We start from the raw sequence: 18,929 nt of genomic DNA, 5'->3' as shown, positions 1-18,929 counted from the left end.
GGCCCCTTCTGCTAATTTCGTGGTGAGCATTGATTACGAGCATGCGGGTTTGTACTTTTCGACTTTAGTGTGACGGATTTGTGTACTGACCATACGAAAATCTGACTTCAAACCGTTGTCCACCTAAAATTTACTAGCCTGTCATCCAACATTTGTTGACCGAAAATTGAACAACAATTGTCAAAAGGAGTGTACTAACGGTAAGATTTTAGGACAAAGTCTGTCAACAGACAATCCCCTGTCAACAATCGTACCATAGGTACGATACATAAGACTGATGGTTGCTTGAGTAAATAAGTGTGACTGCACTGAAAGTTTTAAAGGATCAATCCACTTAAGTGCCATATCAGGTAAAGGTGGGGTCTAGTGGGTTGTGTTGGCTTTTTTGGTTCTGCACTCACACATTTTGAACAAAATGCTACAAAATGGGTATTTTCACTACACCTGTTGGTATGCTCTGTAATATAACATAAATTAAAGAAGAATTCCAGGCATGACTCTTTTCTACATAGGTATATTGGTACAGCTTGGACCAATGCAATCATGTATATACTATACCTAGCCAATGCCTCTGGAAGCTGGAAATCAGTGGTTGAGTAGTGTCTGCCATGTCAGATGTGAGGGTATAATCCCCAGTTGGGTTTTCAAAGAAGTATTTCAGGCATGGCTATATTATACATGCAATAGTTACACTGGTCTAGCTTCTACCAATGTAACTGTGTATATACCACACCTGGCTGATGCCCCTGGAAGCTAGAAACCAATGTAGCCCTCACTACTTTGGTGAGCTCTACTTTCTTCTGGGCCCAATGCTAAGTGGCTGGCCTGATGCAATGTAAAAACAGGATGTCAATGCTCAGTACAGGAGCCATTCCAATTTTCTGAATGACTGCAAATCATTCTCTGTTGGACAATGTGGAGAGCGTCACGTCACAACCAAACTCCCCTTCTCATCCACTCGGAAAACGCTTTGCATTCATTCAGAGAATGTTTATCTATTCTTTTGTATGGCACCCATGTGAGCAGTCAACCTTCTGTCTTCATTTAACAGGAGTGCAGCCAATCTGTGTGGTACACAGAAGCAAGTGGAGATTGTTTAAGTAGTGATGTCTACTTTGATTTCCAGCTTCCAAGGGCATCAATCAGGTGTGGTCTATACATTCAATGGATATAAAAAGTCTACACACCCCTATTAAAGTGTCAGGTTTCTGTGATGTAAAAAAATGAGACAAAGATAAATCATTTTAGAACTTTTTTCACCTTTTTAATGTGACCTAGTAGTAAAAATAAACAAATAAAATTAATGTGGTTGCATAAGTGTGCACACCCCCATATAACTGGGGATGTAGCTGTGTTCAGAATTAAGCAATCACTTTCAAGCTCATGTTAAATAGGAGTTGGTACACACCTGCTGTTATGTAAAGTGCCTCTGATTAACCCCAAATAAAATTCAGCTGTTCTAGTAGGTCTTTTCTGACAATTTCTTAGTCGCATCCTGCAAAAGCCATGGTCTGCAGAGAGCTTCCAAAGCATCAGTGGGATCTCATTGTTAAAAGGTATTAGGAGAAGGGTACAAAAGAATTTCCAAGCCATTAGATATACCATGGAACACAGTGAAGACAGTCATCAAGTGGAGAAAATATGGCACAATAGTGACATTACCAAGAACTGGACGTCTTTCCAAAATTGATGAAAAGACGAGAAGAAAAAACTGGTCAGGGTGGCTGCCAAGTTTCAGAAACCATGAAATCAGACCGAGACAGAAGTACAGTTAAATCACACTTGTTTAATAATAAAAGTAAATAGCACAAACATAGTCAAAACATAGCCAGAGTTCAGGAACTGGAACGGATAGTCAGACAAGCCAAACGTCAGGGAGCCGGAGATAAGCATAGTAAAATGGCAAGCAGGATCTGGAGCCAGAAAGGATGTCAGCCAAGCAAGTCTTTTAACAGGAATGCAGGAGATAGTCTCTGTGATGTTGACTAAGGCGAAGGCAGAGATCCACTGGGCTGAACGGCTTAAGCAGGCCATACACGGTCAAATTTCGAACAAATTTTCTTTTCAAAATCAGAACGTTCATGTTTTTTTGTGATCCGATGATGCCACCATTGATTTTCGAAATTCGGCCGACCAAGCCTTCAATTTCACCACATGTTGCTACAGAAAAGAATTTTCGTGGCCGGGAATCTTCTTTTCTCTCCGTAAATTTTCTTTTCTCATTACATTTCTCACACGATTCTCCCATCATTGATTAGAAATTCGTTTGTTTTTCTAAAAATTTCCAACATGTCCGATTCCTCAAATTTGATTGCCGCACGAAAATCGGCCGTTGTTGCAGCCCACTAATGGTGTGAAATTCATACGAAAATTCTTTCATATGATTTTCGAAAGAAAATTCTTACGAAATTCGAACCGTGTATGGCCGGCATTAAGTAGGCAGGACTGACAAGCAGGGTGTCATCAACAGCTGAGTAACTGTGGAGAGATAGGAGCTGGCAATTAGCCGACAGCTGAGCGGCCAGCTCAGAAGGAAGGGCTGAGCCCAGCCCTGACACCAAGAGGCCTACAGCAACATTAAAAAAACTGCGAGAATTACTGGCTGTGCGGTACATGTGACAACAATCTCCCATATTCTTTATATGTATGGGCTATGGGGTATAGTGGCAAGACGGAAGCCTTCTCTTACCAAGAAAAACCTCCGAGCCCGGCTAAATTTTGCAAAAACACATCTGAAGTCTCCCAAAAGCATGTGGGAAAATGTGTTCTGGTCTGATGAAACCAAGGTTGAACTTTTTGGCCATAATTTCAAAAGCTGTGCAGTGTTTTTTGCGCCAAACATATCACCAAAAGAACACCATACCCTCCGTGAAGCATGGTGGTGGCAGCATCATGCTGGGGGGGGCTGTTTTTCTTCAGCTGGAACAGGGGCCATAGTCAAGGTAGAGGGAATTATGAAAAGTTCCAAATGCCAGTCAATATTGGCATAAAACCCTCAAGCTTCTGCTAGAAAGCTGAACGTGAAGAGGAACTTCATCTTTCAGCATGACAACGACCCAAAGCATACATCCAAATCAACAAAGGAATGGCTTCACCAGAAGATTAAAGTTTTGGAATGGCCCAGCTAGAGCCCAGACCTGAATCTGATTAAAAATCTGTGGGGTGATATGCAGAGGGTTGTGCACAGGAGATGTCCTCGCAATCTGACAGATTTGGAATGTTTTTGCAAAGAAGAGTGGGCAAATATTGCCAAGTCAAGATGTGCCATGCTGATAGACTGATACCCAAAAAGACTGAGTGCTGTAAAAAAAATCAAAAGGTGCTGCAACAAAGTATTAGTTTAGGGGTGTGCACAGTTATGCAACCATATTATTATTTTATTTTTTTATCTTTACTTCTCTCCACCTAAAAGATTTCAGTTTGTTGTTCAATTGAGTTGTGCCGTTTTATAGGTCATATTAAAGGTGGGAAAAGTTCTGAAATGATTTATCTTTGTCTCTTTTTTTTTTTACATCACAGAAACCTGACATGTTAACAGGGGTGTGTAGACTTTTTATATCCACTTTAGTTACATTGGTCCAAGCTAGACCAATGTAACTATTGTATGTATAATATAGCCATGCCTGTAATTCTTTAAAAACCCAACTGGGGACTATATCCTCACATCTGACATGGTAGACTTGGGAACTTGGCAAAGATCTCGCTACAAGAGTCCCTGAAAGACATAGGAACCTAATTTTGTGATTTGTAAAGGTTTCGCTTTTATTTTTTTAAAATAACAAACATCATACTTGCCTTCTCTGTGTAATGGTTTTTGCATAGAGCAGCCCTGATCCTCCTCTTCTCAGTTCCCCACTGTTGCTCCTGCCCCCCCCCCCATTGAGTGTCCCACCTCCTAGATTTTTCCTAACTGGCTGTGTATGAAAGCAGTAGTGATGGCTAATGGCTCCTGTCGGGAAAGGCTTGGCTCTCATATCATTGGATCGAGCTCGGGCTCAAGCTCAGATAAGTATAAGGGGAGGCAGGCTGGCAGAATGTTTTTTACCTTAATGCAGAAAAATGCAATAAGGTAAAAAAAAAACAACGTACTGCCTCTAGAACCAGTTGGTATCCACCAAAAAGGAAATATACGTTATAATATTCAACCTGATTTTGCTTGCTTTACTGTAATTTAGCCTCTGAAATTTGTGATTAGGGATGAAGACATTTACCGAGATGAAGCGGAAATTGAAAAAGAAAAGACAAAGAAAGGCACACCTGTGTGTGAAGAAGGTTTTAAAGGTAATACATTATTCTTCATATTCTTACATTTGAACAGTACTTTTTAATTAAATCATGGGATAGGCTTATTTACAAAAGAAATCCAGTAACCAATCAAGACTGATGTAATGAACTGACTGGAATGTAACATGGATTGTTGCCATTTGCTATTGGTTTACGCTAAACACTTTTCAGTTTCTTATCATACAGACTCCTGAATATGTAATGTATATTTTCCAGCTCTCCACTGCATCACATGAATTGACAGCATAGAGCAGACCCAAGAAAGCTTATTTTTTATATTCAGAGCAACATTTTTTTTTCCTGGTTTACACCTGCTAAACCATGACATGCAGAGGAGCAATTGGTTTAGTTGTGCAGACCTATTGCAGTCTTGTTCTAGTAAGCTGCATGAGAGAGGAGTGAGTGACAGCTGGTACGGCCCCATCCTTTGAGAATGAAGACATGTCTGTCTGTAGCAGATAAGCTAATCATCACAGGGAGGAGGTGCTCAGAACAGAATGCTAAATCCACTGCAAATAGCATACCGTTATTCCTGTCTGCCCTGTTATGATAATCATGGGAACAGCAAGACAAATGTCGTTGTAGTGGCAAATACTGATGGTCAACGTGAAAGTATATTTCCTCTTAGATTGTAACGTTACTCTAATCCCTACTGTATTAAATTGTAATTGTACTGTCTACCCTCATGTTGTAAACTGTCGGCGCTATATACATCCTGTATAGTACTAATAATCATTTCCGTTGCCATCCATTAGGTGATCGCCCTTTGGAAATCTCAATATGTACCTTTTCCCAAGTTAAGCTCTGCATCGACTCTATAAATAGAGTTGAAAAGATATTTCACACCCTATATCATACTATGCCTTACTATGACAAAAAAATGGTACCCTTGGTTTAATCATTACACAGTGTTTGATTGCTGCCCATAAGCTATTTTGGATTTCATTCTCCTCTTTATGCCGATGCCAAAAAGCTCTCTGTTTTTTTTTTTTTCCTCTCTATTTGTGTCAAATTTTTATACAGTTTTTTTTTCTCTGTACAATGAACCGCAACAACTTGTACTCTAAGAATTCATGTTGATATTGCATTTATTTTATACTTCTGTACCACCTTTTGCATTTTTCTAATAAGCGTGTAAACAAAAAAAGCCCAACAAACAAATTTCCACTTTTGCAGCCAAATTTGAGAAAACCTCAGTAAATGTTTGTATGTTTCCATCCACATAGCATATCATTTATGTATGTGTGTATATATACCGTGTGTGTGTGTATGTATATGTGTGTGTGTGTGTGTGTGTGTATGTATATGTATATATATATATATATATATATATATATATATATATATATATATATATATATATATATATATATATATATATATATATATATATATATATATATAATATATATATTTTTTACCCTTCAGCTACTTGCTGTATTTGGAGCAGGATTATACATGGAACACTATAGGCAGCTTTTATGGCAATGTACAGATAGGGAGCAAAAGCAAGGGACAGTTTTTTTTTTTTTTTTTTTAAAGTTCATTAAAGTGATACTTACACTTTTTTTTTTTTAATTTAAATTATCCCTTCTACTTCTGTATGTGGATGATGGCACTGTAATTATTTTAATAAGAAAAAAAAATGTACCTTTTTCCTAATTGATATATAGCTGTCGCATGTCCCAGATCTTTCCCAGCTTGTCTGCAGGGAAACGTAAGCAGGAGAAGTTTCTAGTCCTTTGCTGGTGGCCACATGTTTAAAAAATAAAAAATATTAATTAAAAAAAAAACTTTTGCAATACAGAGTAAGAATAAATAACTAATATCAATAAATTTGTTTTAAATTTGTCATACCAATGTATATTAGAATTCAAATCTTTATTGTTTTGTGGAAATAACATGGTGTGGGTAGATTTATGCCAGATCACAAGCTGTGTCACACCCCTCCAGCCTGTGTCTTAGAATAAGAGGGAGCTAAAACCAACAGTTCAGTGTTGGTTGTTGGTGTCATAACTGTGTAGGTCTTGTATGGAGGGATGTCCATGTAAACTGGTATACACATTGTGTGAAAAAATATCTGTTTATTGACTACTTGATCCCCAGGTCAATGAAGACACTTCTCGCATACCCTTATTAAAATCTGTATTTTTTCTTTCTTTCTTTTTTTTTTTTTTGTAGTTGTAGTTCATTCATTCCCAGAACTCAATGAATGAATAACAGGCCGTGTGGGCCGAGCTGCGCTGTTTGTAAATTGTGACAGTGGGTGGGGGGGTGGGGGGGGGTGTATGTACAGGAGCATTTTAATGTGAAACATGTAACATGCTCCTAAAGGTGGACAATGCAGTCTGTTACTTTGAAGAATGGGGGGGGGGGGGCAGAGGGAGGAACAAAGGAGTCCCTTGCCACCCTAGACTAAAAGGCTGTGTGTCTCTATTGGTGCACACAGTGTAAAGACTTTCTAGACAACTCTAGTCCCTGTACGCAAGGAAAAGGAACCACTATGAAACAGAAAAGAGCAGAGCAGTGATCATGGCACCAGCTTAAACTGGAACATAGGCAAGGATTTAAGAGATAAAGAAGACACATACTTAGTGATGTAAGTCATTAAATCAGCTGCTGAAATTTCTTAAAAACATGGGGGTTTAAAACCTCTTTAATTAGTGATGCACCGAAATTTCGGCGGCTGAAATAGAGATATATATATATCAGCCGAAAATGGTGTTTGCATTCTGGTGTTGATAATGGCACCGAAGATGCACACGATTTTGCTGCAATTTTACCACGATATTATTTTGCTATACTTTTACTATGCTTATTGTGTGTTTTTCATAGGTCATGTGACTCAAAAAATGCATAAAACACATAACACGGGTGAGTTACTCATGTGTTCAGTGCATTTCAATGGGGAGGTGCATTTTTTTTTTTTTTTGACCAAAAATTCAGCAAGCAGGATTTTTAACACCACAATGGAAGCGCAATGTAACAGATTTTTTAAAAACCTGTCATTTTCGGTTTCTATTTTTGGCCAAGTGCATTCTGCATTTTCAGTTTCAGCCCAAAAATTTCCATTTGGTGCACCTCCTAACTTTACCGCATTTAGCACATGCTGTAGAGACACTTAAAGCTGTACTCCAGGTAAAACAAATATTTTTTAAATACAAGAAGCATGTGCTTTCATATTTGAATATCAGTGTACATTGTGTATTTCTTCTAAATCTGTGCAGTAATCCTGCAAGAAACAACTCCTGCACATGGGCCACATGCAGGAGTTTCCTGTTATACAGACCGGTCAGTGCTGCTCTCTCTCTTGTTGCAGGGTGACTAGTCTCCTTTTCACCCAGCAGATTGTATTGGAAGGACCCCCTGGGTCCCACCCACATCTCTGCATAGGCCATGCATAACATGGCCTGTGCTATTAACGTAACATGCGTAACATGGCCCAATGCTATTTCTACTTAACAAGGTATTATCTGTTTGTTAATGCATTTGGTGCACACATTGCTTTGTAACCTTTGTGTCCATTGAAGAATATATTATTAAATTTAAGATTTCTTAATCTTACATCACGGGACACAGAGCCATAGTAGTTACTATATGGGTTATATAGGCCACCTTTAGGTAATGGACACTGGCACACCCTAAACAGGAAGTTCAACTCCCTATATAACCCCTCCCCTTACTGGGAGTACCTCAGTTTTTTTCACCAGTGTCTTAGGTGTTGGTCACGAGTAAAGATGTGCTGTGCTGAGCTCCGCTGGAATATTCCTTGCTGGGGCAAGCTATGCAACCAGATCAATTTAAAGTGTCTTTTCCAGGCCGAATTGAATGGTATCGGGCCTCGTGTCTGAAGAAACAAGGTTTTACCCGTAACGCTTCCCTTTTAGAGAGCTGGTCCCCGGAATCAAATATTTGTTTTTTTCAGCCATATTCCTGGCGGGGTGCTTTTTACAGGCCCAGGTCTCTGGATCCCCCCAGGAAAAGGGGGCCCCTGTCCCTGAAGGTTTTTTAACGGAGCCCACCGTGAGCGGTGAAGATTTAGTCTGTTTTACCACAGAACCCTGCAGCTGGATAAGGTAAGGGAGATTCCTAAGGAATGTTTCTAATTCTTGTGGGTTTTCTCCTTTTAAGTAAATGTTTGCTATGCTAAAGTCGCCACCGGGGGCTGTCAAGAGCACGTACCTGTTCCATGGTGGTCAGTCTTGCTCAGTGTCATCCACCTGCTCTCCTCTCTCGTCTGCCCCAGCCCCCCCTCCACATGCGATCGGAGCCCCCGGGAAAGCGGTCCTTTTTTTTTAAAAAAGATGGGGGGGGGGGGTCAGAGGAGGGGGGGACGGAACATTAGCGTGGAGTCGGCGTGGTTCAACGCCCACAAGCGTGGGCCATGTTTGGCTATAAAGGTGCGCTTTTTGCAGGTGCACACAGCTAAAGGAGGGACACAGAGCAGGTGGATTGCATGTGGGAGTGGTTGACACATGCATTCCCAGGCACATTTACTTAGCATCAGACTGTGCCTTGATAGCAGCGACACAGGCTGGAAATACAAATACCGTGAAAAATAGGGGCTTAAAGGGATCTCCCTCAGGCTCTGAGGACCCTCCCTCTGAAACGCCATCTCCCCCTGAAAAAACCTGGGGAGGCAGGTCAGAGTGAGCCGTCAGGGTTTGGGGTTGCAACTGCTTTCTGGCATTTCAGCCCCTGTGTATATTACTCAGGAGGTTTTTTCCTCAGCCATGAGTGGATTAGAGGAAAGATTAGTGACCTTAATCGCATCTTCACAAGTAGAAGAAAATGCATTAAGGCCCCTTCTATCACCCAGGACCCTCAAACAGAGAAACTCTGGGAGAAGGAAGATGATCCCCCTTAGGGGACCGGGATGAGACTGATGATGACTCTTCTGAGGAATCAAGTAGGGAAGGACCCTCTTCAGCCTCACAGGCTGAGAAATTGCTGGTGCAATCTCTTACTGAAATGGTCCACTCAACATTTAAGTTACCCGTAACTGAGTCAGTTGAAAAGCCCACTTCTGGTTTGGGTTCACTGAAGCCTCCTCAAGCTGTGCATGCCTTTCCTATTCATTCATTGCTGGGAAAGCTTATTTTGAGTGGGATCACCCAGATAAGCATTCTTTCCCTCCTAAAAAAGTTTTCAACACTTTATCCTGTGGAGGTTGGGGCATATCCGTAGAATCTTATGGTTGAAAAGTGGTCAGCAGAAGCACCATGCAAAGCTCCTGGTTGTTTTTTCCTTTCCGTGGTGAAAGGCTGTTGGGGATGGGAAAAGGTACCCTTTTGCCAGTTAAGAAAAGGAGTAAAACGTCCCTCATTTAAATTGGCTTTTTTCTCCAGTGCCAGGGGCGTCTGCCTTCAGGCAGTCGCGACGGCCTCCACCGTCAGGTTCAAGAGGACCTCAGGGTCAACCCCATGGACAAAAATCCTGACAAAAAAGAATGCTAAAGCCTATTATGAAGGGGTTCCCCCGCTCGCTCGAGTGGGGGGGAAGGCTTCTGCAGTTCTCAAGGGTCTGGCAGGAGGAGTTTTGAGACAGATGGATGGTCTCCATAATAGCTCTACGCTACAAACTAGTGTTCCGAGATTTCCCGTCTCCTTGTTTTCCTCAGGGCAAAGGTCCATAGATCCAGAGAAAAAGAAGTCTCCTTTTTTTTCAAGCATTAGTCCAACTTTTGTCTCAAAAAGGGTCATGGCGATCCCCACGATAGAGCAGGGGTTGGGGGTTTTTTTCAAACCTTTTCACGGTGCCAAAGACCAAATGGGGATGTCAGACCCATGCTAGATCTCAAGGATCTAAACCGGTTCCTGAAATATCCACTTTTTCCACGTGGAATCAATCTAATCTGTTGTCTCCATCCTATAAGGAGGAGAATTTCTGGCATCAACCGACATCAGGGATGCATACCTGCATGTGCCTATTTTTCCCCGCTCATCAAAAATATCTGCGTTTTTGAAGTAGAAAAACTTCACTTTCAGTTGTAGCATTGCCTTTTTCGGTCTACCTACTGCACCTCAGGAGTTTACAAAATTTCTGGCCCTTGCTTTGGCCAGATTAAGGACTCGAGGTATAACAATTGTAGCATACCTAGACAACCTGCTCTGAATAGACAGGTCAGTAGCCCGCTTAGACCAAAGCATGGTCTCCACAATCAGCTACCTGGAATACCTAGGTTGGGTCCTCAACCTAGAGAGATCTTCTTTAAAACCATTAAGAAGATTAAGAATGCTTGGGTCTGGGTATAGATACAGCCCAGAAGAGGGTGGCTTTTACCCCGGGCAAAAATCAGTTCCGTAAAGGAGCTGGTTCAGGTGGTCAGGGCAAAGAAGGGTCCTTCTATTCGCCCTTGCATAAGGTTGTTGGGAAGATGGTGGCTTCATTCAAAGCGATTCCCTATGCTCAGTCTCATTCAAGACTGCTGCAAAACAGTATCCTGTCTACCTGGAACAAGAAGGTCTAAGCACTAGATTTCCAAAGCATCTGATGCCAAAGGGTGCGCCAGAGCCTCAGTTGGAAGATATCCAAGAATCTGCAGAAGGGGAAATCCTTCTTTCCAGTTACCTGGAAGATGGTAACAGCTGCCAGACTTTCGAGTTGGGGAGCAGTCCTGGAAGAGGCGACTGTCCAAAGGGAAATGGTCCAGAATTAAAAGGACCTTGCCCATCAACATTCTAAAGATTCGGGCAGCGCACCTAGTCCTAAGGGCCTGGACATTTAGGTTGCGGATTTGTCCTGTCGGGATTCAATCCGACAATGCCACAGTAGTGGCTTATGTGAATCACCAAGGGGGCACCAGAAGTCATGCAGCCCAGGGAGAGGTAAACCATATCCTAGCCTGGACAGAAAAGCAGGTGCCGCGGATATCAGCAGTCTTCATTCCAGGGGTAGAGAATTGGCAGGCAGACTACTTGAGTTGCCAGCAGTTGTTCCCGGGGGAGTGGTTCCTTCACCCTGAAATCTTTCTGCCTATATGCCAAAGATGGGGGATTCTGGACTTGGGTCTGTTTGCGTCCAAGTTCAACAAAAAAGTCGACAACTTTGTGTCAAAAACAAGGGATCCACTCTCATATGGAACAGATGCGTCGGTGACCCAGTGGGATCAGTTCTCATTGATTTATGCATTCCCTCCTATTCTGCTGCTACCACGACTTCTTTGCAGGATCAAGCAGGAAAAGAAGTCGGTGGTTCTTGTGGGGCCCAGAAGATCTTGCTATGCAGAGATCGTAAGGATGGTGGTAGACGACCCATGCACCCTACCACCACGTCCAGACCTGCTCTCGCAGGGACCAGTATTCCATCCTATCTTACAAACGCTATATTTAACGGTTTGGCTATTGAAACCCACATTCTGAAGAATCATGGGCTTTCAGGCTCAGTGATATCTACTTTGATTTAATACAAGGAAGCCAGCTTCCAGAGTCATGTATTATAGAGTCTGGAAGGCATATGTCCTGGTGAGTCCAGGGGTTGGCATCCTAGAAGGTATATTCCTTGCCTTTCTGTAAATAGGATTAGAAATGAAGCTGGCATCAAGGGCCAGGTCTTGGCCTTATCAGTATTATTCCAACGACCACTTGCTTTTTATTTCCTGGTCCGGTGACCTGGCTTAATCCGCCGGTTAGGTCACCCTTAAAACCTTGGAACTTGAATTTGGTTTTGTCAGGTTTACAAAGATAGCCTTTTGGGCCGATACAACATACTCTCTTGATCCTTTTAACAAGGAAGTTGTTTTTTCTGGTTGCCATATATCTTCTGCAAGAAGGGTATCAGAATTGGCTGCTCTTTCTTGTAAAGAGCCATATTTAATTATTCACAAGGATAAGGTGGTATTGCGTCCTTATCCTAGCTTTCTGCCGAAGGTGGTTTCAGGTTTTCATCTAAACCAGGATATTGTTCTCTACCTTAATTTTTTTCCAGAACCATGTTCTAATGGAAGAAAAGTCACTACATTCTCTTGATGTAGTGAGAGCAGTCAAAGTCTATTTGAAGACAACTACTCGGATTTAAAAAAAAAAAAAAAAAATCGGATTTTTTTTGTTTGTGTTGCCTGAAGGTCCTAGAAAAGGACAGGCAAAATCGAAATTTTATGATTAAGTGTATCCGGCAAGTAATTATTCAAGCTTATGGTTTGAAGGGAAGGTTCCACCTTTTCAAATCAAAACGCACTCCACCAGGGCTGTTAGTGCTTCATGGGCAGTACATCACCAAGCCTCCATGGCTCAAATCTGCAAGGCTGCATCTTGGTCTTCAGTCCATACATTCACCAGATTCTGTCAGGTGGATATAAGAAGGCATGAGGCTATCGCCTTTGGGCGCAGTGTACTGCAGGCAGCAGTATAGGTCTTCAGGCCTGATGGCACCCTACTTTTGTTTGTGTCTCCTCCCCTCAGTTGACATTGCTCTGGGACATCCCACATAGTAACTACTATGGCTCTGTGTCCCGTTTTGTACGATTAAGAAACTAGGATTTTTATAACAGCTTACATGTAAAATCCTTTTCTTTGAAGTACATCACGGGACACAAAGGTCCCACCCCTCTTTTTGGGTTTACACGTGTATTGCTTTGCTACAAAACTGAGGTACTCCCAGTAGTGGGAGGGGTTATATAGGGAGTTGAACTTCCTGTTTAGGGTGTGCCAGTATCCATCACCTAAAGGTGGCCTATAACCCACATAGTAATTACTATGGCTCTGTGCCCCGTGATGTACTTCAAAGAAAAGGATTTTACAGGTAAGCTGTTATAAAAATCCTATTTTTTGCGCCTGGAGTTTAGCTTTAACTGAGAGATTAAAGTATATCTATAATCAAAATGTAAAATCATTTGATTAATTTCCACATTGAATTTCTGTTATTTCTATCCTACTTTTTTTAAGCACTTCCCGCCTGCCTACTTCTACGATGGTGCTTACATCTGGGCCTAGGACACGTGAATACGTGCCCCCCAGCTGGCGCGCTCTGTGATTTGTACACAGCAGGAGCCTGTCAGCGAGTCCCACCATTGATTCATGCCTGGGACATGCTGATTGGCTGTGTACAATCACAGCCCAGAGCTCTGTGTTGACATTCAACACAGAGCTCTGTACAGAGAGAACAAGCTCTGTTTCTCATTCCTACAAAGCACAATGAAATCATAAAATGATCAATAACAGCAATTAGTACAAATAAAACTAATTAAAACTATACTCTAATAAAACATCCATACTATAAAATACAACATAGAATAAATAACACAGATTGAAAACAGAAAATCAAACTACCAAAATGCAAATAATACACCACTTTGTCTAACGTTACCCCGAATAATTTACATAATACCAGTATGCTATAAAAACTAAATAAAAATCCTGACCATAAACCACATTGAATCTTCACATCAGCCCTCACAGGGAAGAATTCTATAATTTGATGGCCACAGGCAAAAATTTGTATAATATTATTGCTAATCATTGTATTGAGGTCACTGGTGACGCCAGTGACAGCTAGTCAGGTCCCTCCAGCGTCAGTTAGTGTCAGATTGCCCCAACACTATCAGAGTTCCATTATAAGTCTCGCCGATCACCGCCAGTAGTAGTTTAAAAAAAAAATTAAAACTTAAAACTCCAGTACGTATACCAGATTTGGTAGGCGCTATAGCTTCACACAAACCTATCAATATACACTTATTGGGATATATTTTTTTTTTTTTTTTTTATGAAAAACTTAGCAGAATACATTTTGGCCCAGATTTTATAAATAAATTTAGATTTTTTATTTTTCATTTTTTATTGGATGTGTTTTATAGGAGAAAGTAAAACATTATTTTTATTCACAATTTTCAGGCTTTTTTTTTTTTTTTTTTTTAATTTTTTTTTTTACTTTTATCTATCTATCTATCTATCTATCTATCTATCTATCTATCTATCTATCTATCTATCTCTCACAAAAAATAAAGTAAAAACAGTGGTGATCAAATACCACCAAAATAAAGCACTATTTGTGTGAAAAAAATGATATAAACTTTGTTTGGGTACAGCGTTGCATGACCGCGCAATTACTACTTAAAGTAGTGCAATAACAAAAAATCTCTACGCCATATAAATAGCCGTTTCTTTGCATGCGCAAAGTGCTGTACTTTCCTAATCATGCAATGTTTACACACACATGCCAAAGATCTCTGCCGGGTACTGAAGCTGGGTTCGGCGCAATTCTGGCCAAAGCAAGAAAGGTAGAAGTGTTGCACTGCAGCACAAAAAAAAGTAAAAGAGAGAGAAAAAAAATATTTGTGGAATAGGGAGGAGGCTGGAGCCAGGTACAAGCAATTAATTTTGTGGGGGTAAAGGTCCGCTTTAAAGTGATTGTAAAGGTGTGTGTGTGTGTGTGTGTGTGTGTGTTTTTTTTTTTTTTTGCTTAAAGATGACAAACATGTCATACTTGCCTGCTCTGTGAAATGGTTTTGCACAGTGCAGCCCAGATCCTCCTCTTCTCGGGTCCCTCTTTGGCTCTCCTTGCTCCTCCCTCCTGACGAGTGCCCCCACAGCAAGCAGCTTGCTATGGGGGTACCTGAGCCGAGCCGCAGCTCTGTGTGTTTGTTCATACACGGAGCCCTGGCTAGGCCCCGCCCCCTCTCTCTCCTCATTGGCTCACTAACTGACAGAAGCAGGAGCCAATGGCACTCTGCTGCTGTCTCAGCCAATAAGGAGGAAAGTCTCAGGCAGCCGAGTCTCTTGTGCAACATTGCTGGATAGAGATGGGCTCATGTAAGTATTAGGGGAGCAGTGGGGGCTGCTGCGCACAGAAGGCTTTTTATCTTAATGTATAGAATGCATTATGATAAAAAAAACTTTCTGCCTTTTTACAACCATTTTAACTGTGAATAAATGCTGTTTCTATCAGCATGTCCCGGCTGGCATCCAAGCTATTCCTGGCCACCAATATAGCACTGTGCTTACAGACAGATCTCTGCATTGAGCTGAAAGATCATCCTGTCTCCTGGGAGCAGATTTTTCAGAGCATTGCAGAATGTATTTAGAACCAGGAAGCTGCAGGCAATATATCTGCAAACAGGAGTAAACTACAGTAAAATGAGTATTTTGTGCTCAGAGGCTGCTAGGACAAGTATAAAAGACTACCCCTTGAGTAAATCGACCCCTACAGCGTTTCTGAAGATTTCTAAAAAAAAATGTTTTAAATACTCTCCAGCTCAGCTGACAGATAAATGTAGTGCACAACTATATAACCATAAAGAAAAATACTGCGCTATCCCTTTTAGGTGAACGATATTCTACATATGAGTTCAGTGAAAGAACAAAGCACAAAAGAAAATAGAAAATAAAACAAAATAACCACAAAATGCTGCTGCAACCTTAAATGCGAGACAACCCTCACCTTACTAACTGTACAAATAATAGGCTGCGCTGCTAATAAATAAACGTGATCATAATTGATACAACCACCTTAATATTGATTGAACGTGAACAAAAATGTTTTGTGACAATTAAACGTGAGCAAAATAATAAAAAATATTCAATAACTGAAAAGCATAAATCACATGCATGATGGTGAATAAGGGTTCAGTGATCAAAACAATTGAGTCCATATAATCCAGAAAAAGAGAAAAAAAAATATAAAATTAAAGTCCCTGTGGGTGCACAAATGTGGGTGCACAAATTTAAAGAGATCAAACACGCAAGTGGCTGTGTCCCACATCCTGACAGAGACCCTGTGGCTGGGGGACACAGCCACTTGCGTGTTTGATCTCTTTGACAGGAGATCTTTGGATCTGGTAAGGGGCCAACTTATTTAAGGTGGAGGAACTTCAGACAACACCAATCACCCTAGAGAGACAGTTTTTTTCCTTTGCACGTTATACAGCACTTGAAGAAAGGGTGCCTTTTTCCCTCTATCCATTCAATTTTTGCACCCACAGGGACTTTAATTTTATATTTTTTTCTGGATTATATGGACTCAATTGTTTTGATCACTGAACCCTTATTCACCATCATGCATGTGATTTATGCTTTTCAGTTATTGAATATTTTTTATTATTTTGCTCACGTTTAAATGTCACAAAACATTTTTGTTCACGTTCAATCAATATTAAGGTGGTTGTATCAATTATGATCACATTTATTTATTAGCAGCGCAGCCTATTATTTGTACAAATGTAGTGCACAAACTAGAGGTGGCAAACTTGGCCGAAAACAAGTTTTTTTTTTTTTTTTTTAAATATATATTTTTCTGTATATAATTGTATTTTGTTTGACTTTTTAATTAATATCATGAATTTAAATGAATAGGACTTTATTTTTGGCCATTATTGGCACAAGAAAAGTTCAAGAAAAATGCATCCCTTTTAAATTCTATGTATGTCTTCACTCTGGTTGGTTGCACTTCTATTGTGGTGTTAAAAATCCTGCTTTCTTCAATAAACTTTATTCCATAGAGAACTAAAAAAAAAAATCCTGCTTTCTGTATTTTTGGTCAGTTAAAAAAAAAAAAACGCACCTCCACGTCGAAATGTATGGAAAACGCAGCAAGAACGCATCAATAATGCACCCATGTTATGTTTTTGATGCAATTTTTTGAGTCATGTGACCTATGAAAAACACACCAATAGCATAATAAAATTGTGGTAAAACCGCGTGTTTTCGGTACCGTTATCAGCAAAATGCTGATCACAATATTTTTGACCAATACGTTTTGGCCGCCGAAATTTCGGTGCATCTCTAGCACAAACTTTAATAAACTCCATAGAAAAGCGGTGCACTGGGTTCAACTTACATTTAGACTCTGTATGCGATTGTCAGTGCTTCCATCATTCAGAAGTACTCGCCTCTGGGGAAACCCTAAGGAGTCTGATTGTCACGGGCAGTGTGCCAATAGGGAATAGACTGGATGGCCCTCCTTACATTTCTATAGGCTTTGTGGGCAAATTCTTACAGAATATATGATGAATTTTAGTATGTTCTTAAAGCTGAACTCCACCCAAAAGGGGACGATCTGCTTATCTGCCTCTAAAAATATGAGGAAGGTTTGGGACTTTATGAAGCATGCAGCCAGGGAGATGACACAACAAAACTGTGTCAGGTGGGTAATTAGTAAAATAGAGCCACATGTTATATAATAGCATAATGCATGCATAATCTGCTTCCTCCCCCGTCCGCTGCCACATTTGGCACCTTTCGAGGGGGGAGCGGGTACCTGGTTTTGACAGGCGGCAAACTCAGCCTGAGAGATTGCCCCCCCCCCCACCTCCTTCCCCCGCAGCCAGGCCAATTGGAGAGTGCAGCGCGCTTCGTGCATGCTCAGTAGGGAACCGACTGTGAAGCCAAACCACTTCACTGCCAGTTTCCCTTAGTGGAGATGGCGGCGGCACCTGATAGCCGAATGAAAAAGTGGCTCAGGTGAAGACACTGCTGGATTCCTGGTCAGGTACGTGTCCTAATTTTAAAAGTTGTCAGCTACAGTATTTGTAGCTGCTGACTTTTTCATTTTTTCTGCAGGAGCCTGGAACTCCTTTTAAAGTGGTTGTGAAATGTGAACAAAGCATATCCCTCTATAGTGTGTACTTGTCTCAATTAAAAGTGTAATTTCTTTCTCGAACATCACGGGACACAGAGCCACAGTAATTACTGATGGGTTATATAGGTATCACTGGTGATTGGACACTGGCACACCCTATCAGGAAGTTCAACCCCCTATATAATCCCTCCCCCTTGCAGGGATACCTCAGTTTTTACGCCAGTGTCTTAGGTGATGGACGTGTAAAGATGTCCTGTGCTGAGCTCCAAAGGGAATATCCTAAGATCCTATACTGGGGCAAGCCAGGCGAACCGGATCCATTCAAAGTGTCTTTTCATTGCCGAATTGAATGGTACCCGGGCCTTGTGTCCGAAGAAACGAGGTTTTACCCGTAATGCTTCTCTTTTTAGAGAGCTGGACCCCGCAGATCAGAAAATGGCTTTAAACTTCCTAATTTCTGGCGAGGTGCTTTACGGTCCCAGAACTGTTGGATCCCCCTACTGATGGGGGCCCCAGTCTCTGACGGTTTTTTCAAACGGAGCCCACCGTGAGAGGTGAAGATTGGGTCTGTGTAAACAGCACCCTGCGGCTGGATAAGGTAAGAGGAGATTCCACAGAATTTTTGAGTTCTAGTGGCTTTTCTCCTTTAACCACTTCAGCCCCGGAAGATTTTACCCCCTTCCTGACCAGAGCGTTTTTTGCGATTTGGCACTGCGTCGTTTTAACTGACAATTGCGCGGTCGTGCGACGTGGCTCCCAAACAAAATTGACGTCCTTTTTTTCCCACAAATAGAGCTTTCTTTTGGTGGTATTTTATCACCTCTGCGATTTTTATTTTTTGCGCTATAAACAAAATAAGAGCGACAATTTTGAAAAAAACACATTATTTTTTACATTTTGCTATAATAAATATCCCCCAAAAATATATAAAAAAACATTTTTTTTCCCTCAGTTTAGGCCGATCGTATTCTTCTACATATTTTTGGTAAAAAAAAAATCGCAATAAACGTTTAATAATTGGTTTGCGCAAACGTTATAGCGTTTACTAAATAGGGGATAGTTTTATGGCATTTTTATTAATTTTTTTTACTAGTAATGTCTATCAGCGATTTTTATTGTGACTGCGACGTTATGGC

General features: G+C 41.0%; 1 protein-coding gene across 2 annotated transcripts in view; it reads left to right on the top strand.

Moving 5' to 3' along the window:
• OTULIN (OTU deubiquitinase with linear linkage specificity) overlaps positions 1–18,929 on the top strand; it is a 99,694-nt gene that overhangs the window by 18,627 nt on the left and 62,138 nt on the right. For both annotated transcript variants that reach the window (XM_073630861.1, XM_073630860.1), the window contains exon 5: positions 4,196–4,281. In XM_073630861.1, coding sequence (XP_073486962.1) covers positions 4,196–4,281 — 86 coding nt within the window. The remainder of the gene's footprint in view (positions 1–4,195; positions 4,282–18,929) is intronic.

The sequence above is a fragment of the Aquarana catesbeiana genome, linkage group LG05 (genome assembly GCF_042186555.1).
Source record: "Aquarana catesbeiana isolate 2022-GZ linkage group LG05, ASM4218655v1, whole genome shotgun sequence".
Classification (NCBI taxonomy): Eukaryota; Metazoa; Chordata; class Amphibia; order Anura; family Ranidae; genus Aquarana; species Aquarana catesbeiana.
This window is presented reverse-complemented; position numbering and strand designations above follow the sequence as displayed.